This window comes from Podarcis filfolensis (assembly GCF_964270895.1).
Source record: "Podarcis filfolensis genome assembly, chromosome: 3".
NCBI lineage: Eukaryota > Metazoa > Chordata > Lepidosauria > Squamata > Lacertidae > Podarcis > Podarcis filfolensis.
The window spans coordinates 28,894,831-28,916,577 of NC_139606.1; the positions used below are offsets into that span (position 1 = coordinate 28,894,831).

Below are 21,747 nucleotides of genomic sequence, written 5' to 3' on the forward strand. Positions count from 1 at the left end.
GTAGTCTGAAACATCTGGAGGGCCGAAGGTTGGGGATTCCTGTCCTATATGTTGTTACGGGTTTTCTCTACCTGTGTTGTAACACATCTAATACAGAAATGTGTAACATCCCGCCTCCCTATATATATATGCACTTACATTTAATGCCTTATTTGTAAATAAATAAGTAAATAAATTGCAGTTCCACACAAATTATGTTTCCATTGCCTCATCTGTGTGTACAGGCAACCCCTGATTTGTGTGGGGGTCACGAGCCTGGTCATCGTGTGTGAAGGCCACTTCCGAGTCACTGCGATGCCTGTGGGGGCGTCAATTGGACGTGCATAAATCTGTCATTGCCTCTATGGAAAAAAGGGAGGCAGCGCAATACCTACTGGTACTCAAAGTCTGTCAGCAAAATCAGGCCGCTTGGCGCAGTTTCTTCCCGTTTAACCTCCGTCTTTTGTTTCAAGATGGGAGCTCCATTTTAGAACTCCCAATGTGGAAGACAGATTTCACAGGGAAGAGGAAAATTAATTTTAACTGCAGTTTGTGTTGGAGGTTTATCTTGAAACGAGGCTTTGACAAAATACCTCAAAGACTTGCAGAATCAAAGCACTTGGATGTCTCTTTGCAGACTGTCAGCTGGTGCTAAAATATTTTCACCAGCCATTTCACATTTCATTTAAATCATCAAACAGCTCCAGTTCACAGTTGTACATAAAGCCTAACACTTCCCTCTTGTTCCTTACTTTTGATCATGTATTAGCCCTGGTTGTATTGTCACGCAAAGTTTTCACCCGGTGTTGCTGTTGTTTTTTAATTGCCTGTCTCTCTAACTACCAGACAGTTGCTCTTTTGAAATAGCGCAGGCTGCTCTTCCTTTCATTCCTCTGCCCTGTTCTTTGCTAAGGCTGTTTGTGCTGAACAATTCACTTCGATTTTGCAAAGTGTTCCAGTATGTTTTAGCTCCTATTATTGCTGAGAGATAACCCCAAGGAAGGATTGTCATGAGTTTGAGAGTGGGGAGGAAGCAAGATGCATTTGAGATCCTTCTAACCTCTGGATCCAGCAAATTCCAAAGGAAGAATACAATTACAAGATAATAAATGAATAATCATAGAAAGTTTTAAAAACTTTCGTAAAATATATTCCATATTGAAATACACGGTTTATATTTGTACATGAATGTTGCCAAATAGACTCATATTTAGTGGTAATGGGCCAAGCCAAACTCTGTTTTAAAGGCTTTCCTCCCCTTTGCCAGGCTTAGGTCAGCTCAGCCAGAACTTGTGATGTAGCAGAGTTTGTCTTTTCTGAAAATGCGTCACATATGCAGGGGGCATAAATGCAAAAAGGAACGGCTTCAGGGTAATCTCTCTCAAGGCACAGAGGAATGATGGCAAGCCATGCATGCAGAGAACCCATGTTCCTTATCAAAGTCACAAGGATTTGACAGACATATAAATAGAAACGCCCTTAAAAAAAAAAAAGGCTCCAGAAAGCAAAAAATGCTGAATGACAGGAAGGCTGTGACTTTTGATAGGTAATCTTTCTCTCTCTCAATGCATGGCACCAGAGGGCTTCTAGCATTGCTTGTGGTGAGAGCCGATTCCTACAAAATTGCTTTTAGATGCTTTGTTTATATGCTAGAACTCAGCATAACCTGCTTTGGCAAATCCAGGAGGTATGTGGAAGAAGAGAGAATTATGAAGACATCAATGTGTTCAACCACATCAGCTTGAAAGGGCACTACTAGCATTCCTGGTGAAGGCATGTATTTCTTGAATTTCTTTGGTAATACAAAATACCTGCGTTTTTAAAAATTGAAATATTAAAAGTATATTCACTAATAGTTAAATGGTGGTACGTTGCTCCGTTATGGGAAGAAGGGAACTGTGTGCCTTTCTTTTTCCAAGTGCAGTGGTACCTCAGGTTAAGTACTTAATTCGTTCCGGAGGTCCATTCTTAACCTGAAACTGTTCTTAACCTGAAGCACCACTTTAGCTAATGGGGCCTCCTGCTGCCGCCACGCCACAGGAGCACAATTTCTGTTCTCATCCTGAAGCAAAGTTCTTAACCTGAAGCACTATTTATGGGTTAGCGGAGTCTGTAACCTGAAGCGTATGTAACCTGAAGCGTATGTAACCTGAGGTACCACTGTATACTTGCAAAGTGATGTAAAAATTCAGCTCTTTAAGAAATGAAGCTTTTCTCCCAATGGGAAAAAAGTGGTGGTACGTTAAGAAAATGGAGATAACAACACAATAAGCCACATTTTGTCCACAGGGGCATCTGATAACTTTGGCCTGGTTTCGACAAGCCTCAGGTCATGTGATAAAAGCTGTTCCTGGCTCTGTTATTTGGACTAGCAGCAGAGGATTTGCATGTTTGAATGTTTGGGAAGGGAGGGGGGGAGAAATAGCGTGTCAGTGAATACTAGGCTGGAACCCTGTTCTTCAACCTCCAGTTCTTTATGAGTAGAGAGTTTCTTTAAATACAGGAAGATTCAGTCATGCTGCTGCTCCCTCCTGCAGTCTTTCGATAGCTCTGTCGGTAGAGCGTGAGATTCTTCATCTCAGAGTTGTGTGTTCAAGTCCCGCATTGGGCAAAAGATTCCTGCATTGCTGGGGTTGGACAAAATGACCCTTGTGGTCCCTTCCAACTCTTATGATTCTATTATCTGTGGAGAAGGTGCCGTCCATGTGATTTGCTCTTTGCCCATGTGACCTGTCATCAGCACTGTATTCGCCAGTTAGGGCCAAACCGAGATGTAGTTGCAGCATATCCAGATGTTTTAAAGCCTGGATTTGCCCAAACTGCATACAAAGGGGTGGAGGGAATATGGTTTTTAAAAGCAAAAGTGTTACGTAGGCAGAGACCGCTGAAGGTGGCAGTTCATCTACCCAGACTCAGTTTCCCCCCCTCCTTTACTTGAGCTGTGCAAAGGAAAGCTCTTAGGCAAATGCGTCTAAGAACAGCAGTGGGGAGCAGCCAGAAAGCAGGGGTCAGCAAGCCTTTTCAGCAGGGGGCCGGTCCACTGTCCCTCAGACCTTGTGGGGGGGCCGGACTATATTTTGAAAAAAAACAATGAATGAATTCCTATGCCCCACAACTAACCCAGATATGCATTTTAAATAAAAACACACATTCTACTCATGTAAAAACACCAGGCAGGCCCCACAAATAACCCAGAGATGCATGTTCAATAAAAAGACACATTCTACTCATGTAAAAACATGCTGATTCCCGGACCGTCCAGGGGCTGGATTTAGAAGGCGATTAGGCCGGATCCATCCTCCAGGCCTTAGTTTGCCTACCTATGACCTATGGCAACAGAGACGGCGTACGTAACCAGCAACACGGAAAAATGTTACACCGTTTGCCATCACCAGCAATAGGAAACAAGTCATTGAATCATAGACCCTGAGGATCATCTGGTCCAATTCCCATCACCCTAAACCATCACTAGTCTTGCTGGCTAGGGATGATGGGAGTTGTAGTCCAAAAACAGCTGGAGGACCAATTTTTGGAAGCCCTGATTTAGTCCAACCCTTCAGTGCAAGATCATGCAGCTGTCCCATACAGGGATCAAACCTGCGATCTTTGCATTATGAGTACCACACTCTAACCAGCTGAGCTATTTCCTCAATCCTCAAAGGTATGAATTGAGGGCTGAGGTGGGCAGAGAACAGCGATTGCTTCTGAAGTTCAGATTATGCCCAGGGAGACAGATCCAGAGCCTTGAGGTTTCAAGCATTAAGAGTTAAATTTGGGTCTTTCCTGAAAGCAGCGTGCACAGCCTAGTTCCATTTCCACCTAATGTATTCAGTGGCAGCGGACAGTTGCCCTTTCTTCCCATTCAAAAGAGGCTCGCTATTCAGAAAACCTGCGACAGCTCATTTAGCTCTTTAGTTACCAGCCTCATAAAGCCCGAGGTATAAAAGAGTGACCTTCAGACACGAATAATGGTGGTTCCATGACTCCACGCTTTTTGTGCCTCTGTTTTAGTTTAGTAATCTAGATAAGGTTTGGTCCTCCAACTAGTTCCTCTGTTAGATATTTGGCTCACAGTATTCTAACGTTCCCCCTGCTGCCCTTCTCGTGGGATAGGCAGTGCAGACAAAAGGGACATTGTTGTGCTGGACTTTGCATTAGCTGTCTTGACAACAGTTGGCCTCTGCACACGGTTTTCACTTTTTATCCTTTTATTGTCGTCCGGTGCCAAGAAGAACCTGGATTTTACTTTGCTTAAAAATAAAGAAATATTATGGCAAGTTCCTTTGAACAAATCTGAGATACAGTGCAACTTTCTATTTATATATCCCCCCCCCATACCAACCATGAAAATAATTCAATTGCTTTTAAAAAAAAGAAAGAACCAGAAAGATATATATGATAAAATGAGTGCTCATTACTGAACTCTTGGCAACAAATTTCAGCGCAAAAGAAAGGACAGAGTTGACAAGATTTTTGGCAGTGTGCTAAACAGGACCAGGGTAAATTGCTTTTTAAAGTGATTTTGGGTGGCTTTTTGTCATTTTAGCTGGAATCCCTCCCCTCCCCCGTGTAAAATACTTAGCTTGATGTACTTTATCAGTTTAATATATTATTTTAGTGTTGCATGAGAAATGCATTTTCAGTTTTAAATACAGCTAGAATGGCTGCTATCCAAATAATGAATTAGTGAAGCAAAATGCCAAATTTCCTTTCATACTGGAGAAGCTCTGTGCATTATATCAATCAAAGAGAATCCTATAATGCAGTGATTCCCAGTTAGCTAAGGAAGGCAGACCCCCCTGTTTTTCAAAAGCCAAAGCATGGACCTCCTACTTTGGAAAATTTTGATATCTCTGTGGTAATTTTTGTTATTTTAATGGTGCCACAGACCCCCTGGGTGGGTTACATGGAGCTTCTGTGGTCTGTGGACCACCAGTTGGGAACCACTGCTGGTATGTTTATGACTTAAGGCAACATGGCTTTTGTGAACTGCTATTTTTTTCTGGCGGTATGGCCACCACTTGGGATGATTCCTAAACCGCTTCCAGATTAAAACTCAACTCCTTCAGCACTCCAGTTCAGCTGTATTGTATACTTTGAGCAAGAGAATAAATCTGTAGGGTCAACTAGTGTGCTCCTTCATTCTACATACAAAGTAGACCTTAGTTGTGCTGTTGTGCCAGAGATAAGTAAATGTCCTTTCTGGGAGCTTCAGATTTAGCCGCAGTATGTTTTAGGTCTGTTAAGGGAAGAAACGATGCTGTCCAGGGTTGTAAAGACTGCGGAGAGAATAATTGGGTTCACTCTTCCCACCTTGGATCAAATCTATGCTTCCAGGTGTCATAAGAAAGCTGCAGAGATAGTGCAGGATAGTGCGCACCCCGGAAATGATCTCTTTCAGCTTCTGCCTTCTGGAAGAAGGTACAGGGTTATAAAGACTAGGACTAGCCACCTGAGAAACAGTTTCTATCCAAATGCATTTCTGGTTTTAAACGCAGTGTAAGGTAGTCTCTATGGGAGTATATGGTATTTAATTATGGGGTATCAGAGTTTTTAGGGGGTTAACCAGGCTGGGATAGCTGGGATAGCAGGCTTGTTGGTTTTTGAATGTCTGATGTAGATTTTTTCAATTTCGTTGTTCTGTATGGGACAATGACAATAAAGATTATCATAGCGTATATTGTGTAGACTAGGGATCTAACAGCAAGCCTAGGCTCTGTTCTTGTCTGAATTTGCCCATGGCCAGATTACAGGTGCCCAATTGCTGCCTACCTTTTCTGACCCTGTTGAGTCCCACGAGCAGATTTGTGTGTTAAGTAGATCAATTGAGTTCAAAAGACGGAATTGCAGAGTACTCTCAAAAGCACTGCACCACACAAAATGGCTGCAAGTGCATTGAACAGGGGCAGATAAACACGGGTTGAGTTATTAAGGGGCATGTGCTAAATCAGTAGCCAAGTGTTATAATCCATTAGAGCAGCTTAGAAAGCTAATTTCCTGGATTCTGAATCACAAAAGGAGACTCTGAGTACAGGGTGCTCCTAACTTCAGAAGTTCACCACCCAGTTTGCGGAGCAGGGTGGTGACAGAAGGGAACGTTCTCCCTCTCAAGATGGTACTCGTGTAGCGGGCTGTAACGCCTGTAGAGGCCTAATCAAATCGCCCGGTGCCAAAACTCAGATGCCCTTGACCTAAACACTTGTGACCAACCCCACTTAGGGTCACATGAATTGGCCACAACTCCCTCTTGTTTCACCTTTTGAGTTTTCCTTCATAGTTAGATTTGGCCAGTGTCGGAAGCAACTGCATAACTCATTCCTTCCACCCAAACGGACTCGCGCTTCCAAAACCGCAGCCTTCCCCGCCATCCCATGACTGTGCCAAATAGCTTTTAAAAATGAGCGAAGCTTCAAAAGCAATTTATGATATAGCCCAGACGGAGGTTGCTCTAAGTATGACTGACAACTGAACAGTGGCTTCTTGGATCCTGGCCGTTTCACGTGCTCTCCCTTTTCTGCTCACATTTCTGGTGCAATTGTGATGAATGTGCCACTTGTTGCTACTTTGTCCTAGTTAGATGGAGCCATTTCTTTTAACGCAGAGAGGGCCGCTATAACAATAGTTTTCTATGAGGGCAAGCGTAACCTTGCCTACACAGGTCAAGCGGTTGTTTGTTTTCTTTAAACTGCCTCTAAAGGGAAGGAAGAGCTCTATCATAGGAATGTGGTGAAAGCTAAAGTACATTTTAATTGTGTTCTGTGGTCGGGAATGGGCAAATTTAGAACTGTACGCAGCAGGTCTCCCACTGATAAAAAAAACCCAGGACTTGGATGGGTGGTATCGGAACAATGCACAGCTAACTTCATTTCCGATTATGCAAGGTCTTTTGAGAACCATCAGTCCTTCGGTTTTGTTTGTTAGGAAGCTTGACTAATCATGCCGGCATGGTGCCGCAGCCGCAGCCACTTCCTGAAAGTTGTATTGAAATAGTATGGACTTAAAAGGTAAAGGGACCCCTGACCATTAGGTCCAGTCGTGACCGACTCTGGGGTTGTGGCGCTCATCTCGCTTTATTGGCCGAGGGAACCGGCATACAGCTTCTGGGTCATGTGGCCAGCATAACTAAGCCGCTTCTGGCGAACCAGAGCAGCGCACGGAAACGCCGTTTACCTTCCCGCTGGAGCGGTACCTATTTATCTACTTGCACTTTGACATGCTTTCGAACTGTTAGGTTGGCAGGAGTAGTATGGACTTAATTTCTAGTAATTAATTCCGTTTGGGTGTCAAGCAAATACTAACGTGGGACGTTGCTACTCATGGCTTTGAAAGTCCTGACCTGTAAAACCCTAAAAATTGCCAGATGCATTGAGAAGAATAGATCACATTGCTGATTTGATCCCCATTTGGAAGGTTTCGTCAAGTCACGGTTCACAGGTTTAGACGTAAAGGCGTTTCCGTTGTTTTATTCTTTGTGTAAACTGTCCTGGGAATACAACTGAAGGATGGTAACAGAAATACTTACAATGCATAACACAGTATACGAAGCTGAAAGCAGAGAGGGAATGTGGAGACGCAGGGCTTGTTCCAGATCGCCCAACCCAGGACATCTGAATCTCACCAATGGGACTTAAGCCAACTTGCAACTGAGATTGGTTCCATTGGTTTTGGTGAGACTTTATAGCTCAGTGCCAGCCATGTTTGCACAGTGGACATAAGTCCTATTGAATTCATTTGGACTTACTCCCAGGTCAGTAGGGTTAGAACTGCAGCCTTAGTCATGACTGACGACTTTTGATGTGTTGGTGACTCACACTAATGTTTTTGCATCAAGAAACCCTGTGCAAGTACCGTATTTTTCTCTCTATAAGACGCACCAGACCACAAGATGCACCTAGTTTTTGGAGGAGGAAAACAAGAAAAAAAAATATTCTGAATCTCAGAAGCCAGAACAGCAAGAGGGATCACTGCGCAGTGAAAGCAGCAATCCCTCTTGCTGTTCTGGCTTCTGGGATAGCTGCACAGCCTGCATTTGCTCCATAAGACACACACACATTTCCCCTTACTTTTTAGGAGGGAAAAAGTGAGTCTTATAGAGCAAAAAATACGGTACTTCTGCCTGCACAGCAAGGACCCCCCCCCCCATATTGGCTCAAGGGGCTGTCAGGAGAACCCCAGAACAGCAGGGGGGGGATTATTATTATTATTATTATTATTATTATTATTATTATTATTATTTACATCTGACAAGCTGGAATGCTTGCACAAGTAGAACCGTTGGAAAAGCGCAATGTTGAATTCCACCCAGAACCACTTTTAAGAGCATTTTTCTACAAGGCTCCTCTTCAAGGCTGAGATGTGCTATTCCAAAATGTTTGATCCCAGCGAGCAACTAGCCCAGCCCAGGCCAGCTAGATAATATAACACAGGGGTCAGCAACCTTTTCCAGCTGTGGGCCGGTCCACCGTCCCTCAGACCATGTGGTGGGCCAGACTATATTTTGAAAATAATAATAAAAATGAACGAATTCCTATGCCCCACAAATAACCCGGAGATGCATTTTAAACAAAAGGACACATTCTACTCATGTAAAAACATGCTGATTCCAGGACCATTCGTGGGCTGGATTTAGAAGGCAATTGGGCCGCATCCAGCCCACAGGCATTAGGTTGCCTACCCGTGGTATAACAGACCAAGGGTGTGGGGCTGTTCCTTCGGAGGCCTACATTTCAGTTCACTATTTGCAGTTGCAGTGGTACCTCGGGTTAAGTACTTAATTCATTCCGGAGGTCCGTTCTTAACCTGAAACTGTTCTTAACCTGAAGCACCACTTTAGCTAATGGGGCCTCCCGCTGCCACCACACCGCTGCTGCACGATTTCTATTCTCATCCTGAAGCAAAGTTCTTAACCCGAGGTACTATTTCTGGGTTAGTGGAGTCTGTAACCTGAAGCGTCTGTAACCTGAAGTGTATGTAACCCGAGGTACCACTGTATTCCTATTCTCCCCACCTCGACCTCCACCAAAGGCATGGATTGCCCTCTGAAGTATTTTCTGCTTTCATTTTCTTACCATCTGAGGACTGCATTTGGTTAGTACAAGTGTTGTCATAGAATCATAGGACTGTAGAGCTGGGAGGATCATCTAACCAGTCCAACCTCCTGCAATGTAGGGGAATGAACCTGCAACCTTGGTGTTATCGGCACCGAGCTCTTACCAAATGAGCTATCCAAGCTCTGGAAATATACACTCTGCTCAAGCGCAGACCTCTTTGGTACGCATTTGCAGTAGCATGTGAAACAACAACAAAAACAACCTCCCCTGAAAAAAGTTTATGACTTATTAAGATTTAATCTGTTACTGGAAATGTCCGAAAACAGCTTGGAAGTCCTAATTTAAGCATTCCGATGTAATTTAGGGTGTTCAGTTTTAAAATAGGAAAACCCGAGGTAGTGCCCTCTTAGAACCCAGATCCTATTTTTGTATCTGAGATGGTAATTCTGGACTATAAGGCTGCCCTTAAGGAAAGAGCGGTCATTAAAGTAAATAGGAAAGGACAATAATGAAAGAGACTGACCCAGAAAAAGATTCACTGTTGGAACAGTGGTATTGCTTTAAATAGACATGTATGTCCCAGGAGCTGATTTTCTTTTACCACATGACTCAACTGGGCTACTGTGGAGGGATCTTCATCTACGATCGTCCCAGAAGCTTTAACAGAGGGCAGGGCCCTGTGGGTTTTGGACTGGTTTGATCTCTGTCAGCATAAGTTCAGTTTTGAGATTCCTACCTTCTAAAATATTCAGCAAACACTCTTTTTGGAAACTTTAGGACAGGCTTCTTCCTCTTTAATCACAGTCTCTTTAATAATAACTTGATTTTTCCAGCGAAGCTTTTTATAAGAATTTATTTGAAGCGTTTACTTTTTGGGCATGAGGAAAAAGCAGGTCTTCTAAGCGTATCCCAAGAACTCTTTGAGAGAACAGTTTGCAGAGCAAAGCCCGATTCAAGCATTCCTTTTGCTGTTTTTAACCACCATAGTTAAATGGATCATATTACTGCAAGGATAAAGATTATTGCAAGAATACAAAATGCTTATTTATAAAAATGGTGTGAAGGGAAAGGGGGGGGTCTGTACTTTTCATTTAATTTTAAATTTACAGTATATACTGTTTTTGATCATCACTGTACACAAGGCAGTTTTTCAATTGATAAATGAGTATGCATTAGATTTGTTTAGTATTCTGCAGGGCAGTATTCTGAATTGGCAAATCCCCCCAAATTTTACCCAAGTCCTGCTTTGGGTATACAGTGGTACCTCGGGTTACATACTCTTCAGGTTACAGACTCCGCTAACCCAGAAATAGTGCTTCCGGTTAAGAACTTTGCTTCAGGATGAGAACAGAAATCATGTTCTGGCGGCGCAGCGGCAGCAGGAGGCCCCATTAGCTAAAGTGGTGCTTCAGGTTAAGAACAGTTTCAGGTTAAGTACGGACCTCCGGAACGAATTAAGTACTTAACCCAAGGTACCACTGTACTTCAGTAGCAGTGATGTGCCTTTCTCTTGCTTTCTTCTCCTTTCCTTGCCAGTTTCAGAGCCAAATCACATGAGCCTTTGTGCACATGGTTAGTGCTGGTGGTTGTCATTTATTTCCTTCCTTCCTTTCTTTTTGCCAGTTCAAGCTAATTTCAAGCCACAATGCTCAATGCCAAAAGGGTCACACAACTGCCACACATTAAAATTGCACAGCTAGACTTTTAGGACCCTTCCACAACAGAAGCTTCTCAAGGGTTTGCTGCAATGTGCACATATTCACACAACCCTGCTCCGTGCAGGCAAAGCCAATCCAAGCAAAATGAACAGTGTGGCTGTTGAGCACAGATGGATTTGTTAGAATGGGTCCCTTAATCCTGCGAGGAAGCTAAAGCCTTTCCTTCCCGGTTGCATTGTGTGGTTCTGGGCAGGTTGACTCTGAACTACTGTACCTCCTCCCCCACAATCCCTTTTGTGTTGTGTCTTTTAGATTGTAAGACTAAGGGCAGGAACTATGTTTGTAAGCCGCTCCAGAAGCCCTCTTTAGCTGAAGGTTGAGATTTCTTTTAAAAAGCTTTAAATAAGTCTTTAGAGCAGCTTGCACCTTGATAAGTGTGTTTAGGAGGATTGCAGCCTTATGAAGGAGTCCCATGCCTGGTTACTCACAGGTAAAACTTATCCACACTTACTTTTTGCACCGCCCCGCTCTTATTTTTTGCCCCAAGCTTTCCTTGCAAAAACCTGCTCTTTAAAGCTGAATCGGTGCAAATGTCAGCTCGAGTTTCTCTGTGGATTGACGTTTGCTCCAATTGAGCTTTAAAGAGCAGGTTTTTGCAGGAAATGCAAAACAACAACCCCAGGCACTCAGACATGAGAGCTTTAAATCGCAAACTGTGCCAGGAAAGAGCAGAGGAAAGGTAAGTGTGGATAAGCCCCCCGTTGAGCTGAATGGGACTTAGTGCTATGTAAATATGGACAGAATTGGTTGGAATTTGTAGGCACTAAGCTTTTTATGGAGCAGGAAAAAGCATTGAAATCCTCAGCTTCGAAAGATTGCAAGCAAACCAGAGGTTTGTTTTTGTTTTCTTTTTACAGCCCTTAATTCCCCGTTTCTTTCTTGCATGATGGAATCCTCACAAGGTAAAAGGAATAAAGCAGTTTCTCTCTTCTGATAACCACTCATGGCTAGCAGCTTCTCCTCAAGCAGGGACATGTTGGGTGTCACATCAGGACATGGCTGAAGGAGGATTTTGTTTGATGTTCTACCAAAACCACTTCACTGCTTGGAATGTGCAGTTCTGAGAGGCACAAGCAGATGCTTTGTAATGAGCACTAGGATTTATTCAAGACGTCTCTATGTTTGAGCCCTTCACGGAGCCCTGGATATTATTAACACCGACATAGGTAGGCTCGCAAAGGTAAAATAGCCCGAAAGGAAAATTCCTCCCAGAATAGTTTCCTGGCAGGACAACCCGTACTCCTTCGTGGAGTATGGTCAGCACAATATGGCATGTGTTGTCTACTGCCTGGTGTATGCAGTCACAGATGCCAGCGGGCACACAATCCATTGGGAGGTTTTCCAGCAAAAGCCCCATTGTAGTGAATGGAAGCTGTACAAGATTCCACGGCGGGCAAAAAGATGGCAGGCATTATTTCTGGGTGAAGTGAAAGTCTGTAATAGCATTTTCATAGCTTCTGCCCATTCACCTGTAGGTAAGGTAAAAGGTAAAGGACACCTGGACGGTTAAGTCCAGTCAAAGGCAACTATGGGGTTGCGGCGCTCATCTCACTTTCAGGTCGAGGGAGCCGGTGTTTGTCCACAAACAGCTTTCTGGGTCATGTGGCCAGCATGACTAAACAGCTTCTGGCGCAACAGAACACTGTGACAGAAACCAGAGTGCACGGAAACACCGTTTACCTTCCTGCCACAGCAGTACCTGTTTATCTACTTGCACTGGTATGCTTTCAGACTGCTAGGTTGGCAGGAGCTGGGACAGAGCAACAGGAGCTCACTCCGTTGCGGGGATTCGAACCGCCGACCTTCTGATCGGCAAGCCCAAGAGGCTCAGTGGTTTAGACCACAGGCTCTAACAATAAGCACCACTTGTTTAACTCTTCCCCACCAAGGGAGAGGTGCCCCTTCTTCCCCCTCAACCTCCTATGGTTGGATGTCTGTTGGAGACAACCCAATCCCCTCCCCCCAATGCACCTTATAACTTAGTCGCAATCTGGAAGTTAAAAATAAAACTTGCAGTTCTGAGTGTGCTTACTTGAAAATCAATTCCATCGAAATCATTAGGACTGGTGTTTTCAGAAGAATTTTTAGCATAGTATAAGAGAAGTATATTATTATTATTTCTCTTTCTGAAATCTGATAGGACGAAGGAAGCTTCTCCTGACCCCTGCAGTCCACTTAGCTTCTTTGCTTCTCTGTGCTGTGTTCCACCACACAAGTTATTTGTGGCCTCATTGCTGTCCATGCCAGCCATCAGGTACTTGACAAGTTGGGAGAGCCAGACCATTATGGATCCCTGCGTGCCCAGCTTGATGTGGCATTGTAGTATCTACTTAGTTGGTTTATGCAATGGCCATATGGTACACGGCTGCATAGACAAGCAGGCTGCGCATAAATCACCCCTCTTCAATTAGTGCAACTTCATTGGGAGCAGGGGCTTATGATGGGAAGTGTGGAAAGTATTGCTGGCTCTAGTATCTTGAGATACATTCAATTCTTCATTCAGTTTTTATGTTCAAGCTATCAAGGTTATGAGTTATAGTACGTGTTTATGCACACCACCCAACATTTCTCTGATCAAAATAGGGGTGTCCTATTCCATACCTGCCAACACTTCTCTGATGAATATAGGGGCATCCTACCACGCCCTCGAACATTTCTGCGGTGAAAATAGGAAAAGCGGGACATTCTGGGATCAAATCAGAAATCAGGACAGCTTCTGTAAATCTGGGACTGTCTCTGGAAAATAGGGACACTTGGAGGATCTGATTTATGTAAAAGTACAAATGTTTGGTGTCTTTTTGTGTATTTCTTGCTTGCTGTCTGCCCACTCTTGGTCCAAGGGCCACTAATTACCTTTGAAAACTCTTAATGGCTTTGGACCCTGGTACTTAGAGAACTGCCCCCAGGCGGTAGAATCCTCCTCAGAGGCCCTGTTCTGTATCCTGTTGCCCTCTGAAGGTGGGTGGATGGTGACCAAAGAGAAACTTTTAAGTAGTGTTGCTTGCTTAAGAAGCGCAGAACCATCTGTAAGGGGAACACAAATTTGTTTTAGCTCCAACTGAAACGGAAAGTTAATTTCTAAATCTGGCATTCCCCTTCCTTAATTTGCTTAGCTTGCTAGAATTGCTAAACCACTTTCAGAGAAGCAGCTGAGACATGGAGGGAATTAATCAGTTTACTAACTCAGAAGTTAGTTTTCGGTTTCTGCTTGAGACGGACATGGCAACAATAATTATCTTCTAGTTAAGATGCTTCCTTCACCCCCCCCCCTTTTTTAACATTTAGTTTTAAATAAGCGGACCATAAAAAATTCACAAAAATGCTTCCTCAATTACAAAGTACGTTGTAATTTTCATTGGTATATTAGTAACAGACGCATTTTCATATTTTTCAAGTAATTGCCAAAGGGGGCAGAAATTGCCTGACCAGAATTAGGGTTTGCCTTGCAATTCACACCTGTGGTACCAGCAACCTTCCACCTGGAAGGAAGGTCCAACGCACATGCCTTTTGTCCCGAAGAAGGAAGACTATTACGCTGGGAGTACCGTATTTTTCGCTCTATAGGACGCACCTGACCATAGGACACACCTTGTTTTAGAAGGGGAGAACAAGAAAAAAAAAATTCTCTCCCTCTTTGCGCAGCGCCCCTTCAGCGAAGCGGCAGGAGAAATGGAGCCCCTTCCATTTCTCCTCCCGCTTTGCTGAAGGGGCGCTGAGCAGAGAGGGAAAGCTGCGCAGGGCCTCTCCAGCAAAGCAAAGCCAGGAGAGCAAGAGGGATCGGTGCACACTGACCCCTCTCACTCTCCAGGCTTCAGCGAAAGCAACGCAAAGCCTCCGGAGCGCAATTGGAGTTCCTGCCACGCTCCGGAGGCTTCGGGTTCCTTTCGCTGAAACCGAGAGTGTCTTGCTCTCCTGGCTTCAGCGAAAGGAACCTGAAGCCTGGAGAGCGAGAGGGGCCGGTGCGCACCAACCCCTCTTGCTCTCCAGGCTTAGCGAAAGCAATGCGAAGCCTCCAGAGCGCGATGGGAGCGCTCCCACTGTGCTGCGGAGGCTTCGTGTTGCTATCGCTGAAGCCATGGAGCCTGCATTTGCTCCATAAGACGCACACACATTTCCCCTTAATTTTTGGAGGGGGAAAAGTGCATCTTATAGAGTGAAAAATACGGTATATTTTTTTTCAGTGGCTCCCTCACATTGTCTGTCACACTGTAAAATGTAGCATCTAAGGCTCTACCATGATTCATTGCTATTATGGGTGGACTTGTGCATGCTGGGAACAATAATTTACCACAGTGAAATATCCCTCAGGAAGCCTGTGGGATGTTTATGTTGCTTCCATCTTTTGTAAGCTGTGCCTCATGATATTATTTTCATCGTTTCTCTGGGATGGTGCTCCTGTTCTTAACACAGGTTAACACTTTGCTGAATGGGACTCGCTCCCAGTTAAGTTTGTCCAGCTCTCCCACGTGCACCCTCATTGGAGCAGCCTAGGTTGACTTGATTCAACACATACACACACACTTCATAATCTTTCCCCTTAGGAACAACGTTTCCTCATTCAGCCTCCCAAATAATATATATGCAGGCCTCTGTTGATCACCTGGCTTGGGGATTAATTACTTACTACAAGCGGCAGCTGCATATGATGGGACTCTTCAACAGCATAAGGCTCTGAAACTACTCGGCCAAACAGCATCATGTCTGAGTAAGGGTAGTCCATTGCTTTTGGACCTAAGACACTTTAAGGCAGGTCCAAGAACCCTTTGGCCTTCCAGATGTTACTGACCTACAGCTCCCATCAGCCACAGCAGACGTAGCCAGTGGCCAGGGATGTTGGGAGTGTTATTACAACCACATCCGAAGGGCTAGCGCTTCCCCACACTCGCTCAAAGGCAATCCGGTGCCCCTCCAGATGTTTTGAACTCCAACTCCTATTGGCTTAGCCAGCATAGCCAATGGGAGTTAGAAGAATAGAACTGGACCCTAGTTGGACTTGGGTCATCTGGTCCAACACCCTGCAATGTAGGAATCTTTTGCCCCACGTGGGGCTCATACCCACAGCCCTGAGATTAAGCTAACTGAGCTATCCAGTGAGACTTCATAGTTGTATAGTCCAAAACATCTGGAGGGCACGAGATTGAGGAGGGCTGTTCTAAGGCACTCGGGTCCAGTTAAAAAAATCATTACAATGGAGCTATGCTGCTTGCCCCTTTTGAAACATATTTGGGAAGGGGAAGCTTGTAGCAAAAAAGGGGGCAGAATGGGAAGAGGCTAGGGTCTATCATTAGTGGACTATTTTCTCTTGACACCGTCCTAAGCTGTCTCCCCACTCCCCGCCCTGCAGGGTTCCCGACTCATATTTAACGAGGGTTCCTTTACAAGGGAGAAACATTTACTGGACTGGCATTACTCATGATGTGTAGCTTTGCTCAGCGTGTGAGTTATTTGCAGCTGAGCTAATGGCAGCCAGAGTGCCTGTGATGTCATGCTGCTTTGCAGCCGCAGGTGACATCAGAGTAGATCTTCCGGTGTACCAAGAGGGCAGTTAGCGAGGGCAGAGTTGGAGGATGAGGCTGCAAGAGGGATGAGGTCAGCAGAGACAGAAGAGATTTTATGGGATGGTGGATATTATACTGATGGGATTTTTTTTTAAAAAAAAATACAATTAGTTAACGGTACAAATCAATGTTGTCTTGCTTGCTTCTGCATGAGGCCCAGCCTCTTCGAAAGCTTCTCTCAGAGATGATGTCTCTCCTGTGTACCATCCCTGACAATAACAGAAGAGATGGACACCCTTTTCTTCCCTGGACGGACTCTGCGCCTTTAACGGTTCTGTGGCCTGCACACAGCCTGGCCCTATAGCACTTCCCAACAGGAAATAACACAACCCTGGATTTCAAAATATTAAGTGTTCTACTCCCACTTGGCTCCCGACAAGTAAACAGGCCTCTTTGTTCTCTGCTTCGCACCAACCAAGTGCCTGCGTTTTTCTCACCCACAGACAACAGACTTCCTCTCTAAGGGCAGCTTGTTGTGTTGTGTTTTGTAATTGGATAGGGAGCACAGCAAGTAGAAAACACACTTGCCTCCACATCACTTGTGAGAGTGCACATATGTATAAACAGCCACTTTCTCCTTTAAAATCCACAGACTTGGCAACTGGGGAAGGCTCTTCTCTGCTACTTGTGTGTATCTTGAGAGGAAAATAGCACAGTTGAGCCACCCTGGCATATTGAAAACAGAGCAGCTCCTTGAGTAGTCATAGATGAAATGGCAACTCTTGATGTTCCCATTTTCGGTGTTGTTTTTGTTTTCGTAATGCAGCAGTAAGTGGTACACCCAATGCATCGCAATGCTTAAAAATGTACTGGTAAGCAAATTTCATTCCCGCATAAACTCAGGTAGTTCAGTGTCTCTCAGTTTGGAAGCAAAAAATGGAACCATCTAAAAATAAAGTGGTTTCTACATATTCCAGGAAATCTGTAGAGACACATTTGTATGAACGTTTTTCAAAACCAGCCCTGGGTTGATTGGTGGGGGGGAGGGGAGTGAACCCCAGTAAACCAAAACCAACAAAAAGTGTGGTTTAATATACACACAAATATCTCTACCCTCCTCCTTCTGCCTGGTTCACACACTCTTGCACACCCTTAGAACTTCACACAAGGAAAATAATTTGTTCCGAGGTCCACTGTATCTCTGTAACAACATGATTTAGAGCTAATATCCGGTTCAGTACCTTTTTCTATCCCCTCGCCGCGAGCAAAGTTCATGCCGTGGATTTTCAGAAGAAATGATCTGGGACGCCCACCCCAATATATGATTGCTTGATCTTTTCTTGCTTTTCTCTCTCTCAACCAATTCTTGCCAGTTCAATGTTAGCTTTGCCCAATACTGCTTTGTGGCGAAGATCTGAAATATTTTGTTTGTTTGTTTGTTTCCTTGGAGACCTGAAGGCCAAACTGTAAAGCGATTTTTCGTAACCGTTGGAGGGCTTCAAGTCCGCAAATCGATAGTTACAGGAAAATTCAGCCTTTTGAGCTGAGATATGAATTACGAAAAAAGCTAAAACGGTAGCTCGATATAGGGATGAATCTATGTAATTACATTGTTTGTTAGACTGGCGGGAGTGCGTGGGCTTTTATCCCTTTTAGTTTTAAGGTGCAGGTGTGTGTTTGGGCATTTAAAAGAATGGGGGAGCTATATGTTATGGATTATGTAGCCTGTGGCAGAAAGCTCATGCTCTGTTGCTCTGCTCCCCACCTCAGTAGAACAGAACTAAAAACACACCAAGGCTCAGGATTCACTAGCATGGCACAGTCTGAAGCTTGGACTCAGCTTACAGTATATTTGCCAGCAAGGCTGGCCATTGCTGAATATAAACATCCTCTTTGGCCTGTGCATATGAGTTATGTGATAACATAAAACCATTTCTCCTCAACAAGATTACGTCTTAAGTGTCCACTCTATGCATCATTACACTCTGCAGTTTGAAACGGGACTAGTGATTGAGCCCATTAGCGCTGTGATGGAAGTGACGAATAGCCTGATGCGATAAACTGACCTGTGGCGCGAACGCTGTGGGCAGAACACCCAGTCAAGTAGGGTGGCCAGGCTGTCCCCTTTCTATGCACATTTCGGGAGGGAAAAATAAGGCTATGCTCAGCTCTGCATCGAGGCCAGGCGACAGAAGATGGACCAGGTGTCTGATAAAGTTCTCTTTCTTTCACTGAAGCATCTCTTCTCTCTCATTTCAGGTTATTCTGCAATGACTACAGCAAGATACAGACCTACTTGGGACTTGGTGCTCGATCCTCTCGTGTCGTGCAAACTCTGCCTTGGAGAATTTCCAGTGGAGCAGATGACAACAATCGCACAATGCCAGTGCATCTTCTGTACTTTGGTTAGTAAGCTTCAAACAATGTATGCGCCTCGGCTGGAATCGGTTCTGTTGTCCACACCACACCGCCAAGATCTGTGCAAAGCCAACAAAAGTTATGCTTGAGGATTTGTGGGTTGTACATAGTTAATGCAGGCTTGCGGGCATAGTCCCAGGGTTGTTGTGGTGCTTTTACACCTCCTGTTGTATTACCCTGGTACTTAATACCACACATACAGACCTGTGGGAAAATTCTGGGCTGCTTCAGGGAAGATGGGAGTGGTGAGGTTTATTGGACAGAAGCTCCCAAGATGCACCTTGCTGGTTCATTCGCTGGCGTTTGGCCTAATCTCACTTGCAGCGCCTGTGAGAGGATAAAATGGAGGTAATCCTTATAGGTGCCGCTTTTGCAGAGGGATAAAAATATTATAATGATAATAATGTGCCCATTTATGGATGAGCGGGCACCTGGGGCTTATTCAGACCCATATTGTTATGATCCGTTACCGGATTGTGAGGTTGTGTTTATTAAGTTGTGTGCCTTTCTTCATAAAAAAGCACATCTGAAAGAAAGAGGGGAACGGAATGTGTGTGTTTGTGTGTGTGTGAGGAGGGTGTCTTTGTGCTACATCAGCGACATTTCAAACAGAGAAGCCAAAGAGCAATCTCCTGAACGGCTGTGTGGAGCTTTTGACGTCTGGGTTTTGAAAAGCAGCGTGCCACAGAAAAGAAAGAGCCAGCTGGTTAAGGTCATAAGTGTATTGAGAATGGCATGGGCGGGAAGCGAGTGGGCGTCGAGCTTCATCCATCTCCAGTTAAAAACAAAAGCCTAAAGTAGCTTCAGTATGTATTTACACAGGGAGAACTTGGCCGGGTCGGGTCTAGAAGGGTAGCAAGGAAGAAGACTAGTTTCAGTCAAAGAACACCACCCACTTCTACAGGTTTTCCCCCCCTTAAAAAAGAAATTAATAGGACTGAGTCTAAGCAACAGCCAAGCAGAAAATTCTTCGGAAATTCTTGGGGGTGGGTAGAGGGTGCAAAACTCCTCCCTTGGCTTAAACAAAAAGTGCAACCCTAAATGACTTTCAGCTTCATTCTTCTGCAGCTACATTCTTCTTGCCCAAGTGATGGGGACTCTTTATTTCCTTCAGGCACTGCACTTCGCAGCACAGGAAGGCTTAAGGGCAACTCCATGTTCCCTGGGCAGTGAGGTAGTTTCCCCACATTTGCATATACAGTGGTACCTCGGGTTAAGAAGTTAATTTGTTCTGGAGGTCCGTTCTTAACCTGAAACTGTTCTTAACCTGAGGTACCACTTTAGCTAATGGGGCCTCCTGCTGCCACCACGCGATTTCTGTTCTCATCCTGAAGCAAAGTTCTTAACACGAGGTACTATTTCTGGGTTAATGGAGTCTGTAACCTGAAGCGTCTGTCACCTGAAGCATCTGTAACCCAAGGTACCACCGTACAGTATTTCATTCACCAAAAAGCAACATTTTAGCACCATAGCATCTAGATCAATTATGCAAAGTTTTACAACAGCAACAAAACCCTTAGCTTGCAGTTTTGTGCTCTCTACAGCTTGTTGCAGCAGGAATTTGTGCACGCATACAAATTGCTGGTGACAAGCAGCAATCATCCCTTATAGAGCAGGTAACTGGCAAAGTTTAACTATTTTCTGGACCTTCCCGCGGTGCGCCTTTCCCTTCTTACCCACTTGGTTGTGGCTGCTTGAGGTACCTGTTCCAAGCTTTTCAAATCCACAACTGGCAGCGTGACTTGCCCCACACTTCGGTTTTCAGCCTGAAAGACAGCACTGTCCACACAGTCCTTTTGCTAAAGCAAGGTTGGGGAATTTTTTTCAGTGCCATGTTCTGTTCTGAGTAACCTTCCAAGGGGCAGGGGAGGGGGCAAACGAGAGCAGAGCAGCAACTGTTAATTGACTCAGGCAGCGCTTCCTTGGCAAGCAAGGCCTATTCTCAGTTCACGGACACATTCTAGCTCCAGGAGGAGGCAAAGCAGGGTTGGTGAGCGGTGTGGCCTGGAGACAAGAGGTGGCTGCAGAGAGTTCTGAAAGCCAGTCAGAGAGGCCTGGAGCACTGCCCTGCTGAGGTTCCCCATTGCCTGATTTTTAACTATCCAGATAGTCAACAATTCTGCGGCTACACTCATTCCACATTTGGCTGTTTTTGAGGTTCTCTTCCCTCCCACTTTCTCTGAAGCTTGCATTGTACTTCCATAAACCTCTGGGTTGCCCCAAGCTGGCTGACATCTCCCTTTTGTGTGTGCATGGGAGCATTTTGGCTACATAAACAATGGTACTGAAAGCCTGAATGTTGTAAATAAAGGGAATGATGGCAAGGGCCCTTTAAGGCAGGGTTTCTAGGAGCAATTGAGCCTAGGTACAAACCTGACTGTTCTAGACTCTTTGTTGTTGTTGTTGTTGTTGTTGTTTTGTTGAAATCACTGGGTTTGGCTTTACTTCAAACTTTTTTTATAGAATTGCAGCTCTGAGCAGCTCCCTTAAACTGGGGAGGACTAAATGCAGCTGTTCAGAGATCTGGCATTTATTACAGTTCAGTACGTTGGTAGGAACTGCTGGAAGATCTCTTTCATTTTTGTGGGTGGAAAAATGAATGGAAAAAGAGCCACACAGAGATCTTTCAGAACTACATAGTCGGAACGAAGTACACATCCTACGCCAACGTTTTAGTCTGCACTAGTAAAGGACCATTATATCACTGAATAGCCCTCACTACATTGGCAACCCCTGAAGTGTTGCTGGAAAGGAGCTCATAAAGGATAATCTCCTTGACACATTAGCAGAATGTTGTCGTTTTTTGGTGGTGGGGGGAGGAAATAGATTGGTCAGCTTAATTCACTATGTTATGTTTTGGAACAGTTTCTATTACAAACCACCCCAATCGCCGCTAAGCAATAGCAAGAGATTCCCGGGGTGTGTGGGTGGGTGTTTGAGCGCTTAACCAGGGTTTGTGTTTCCTTGTTGTGTCCCGCACCCATGCCTCTCCCTGATTGCTAATTATGTGAGGGTGAGCGGCTGTTGGGGAATCAAACCATCTTTAAATTAAAACACAGTTCACGAGCTGAGAAGCACCTAAGA

At 44.6% G+C, this 21,747-nt stretch overlaps 1 protein-coding gene across 1 annotated transcript in view; it reads left to right on the top strand.

The window, feature by feature from the left end:
- RNF144A (ring finger protein 144A) overlaps positions 1-21,747 on the top strand; it is a 60,418-nt gene that overhangs the window by 21,947 nt on the left and 16,724 nt on the right. The window contains exon 2 of the mRNA XM_083607425.1: positions 18,505-18,650. Coding sequence (XP_083463551.1) covers positions 18,516-18,650 — 135 coding nt within the window. The 5' untranslated portion in view covers positions 18,505-18,515. The remainder of the gene's footprint in view (positions 1-18,504; positions 18,651-21,747) is intronic.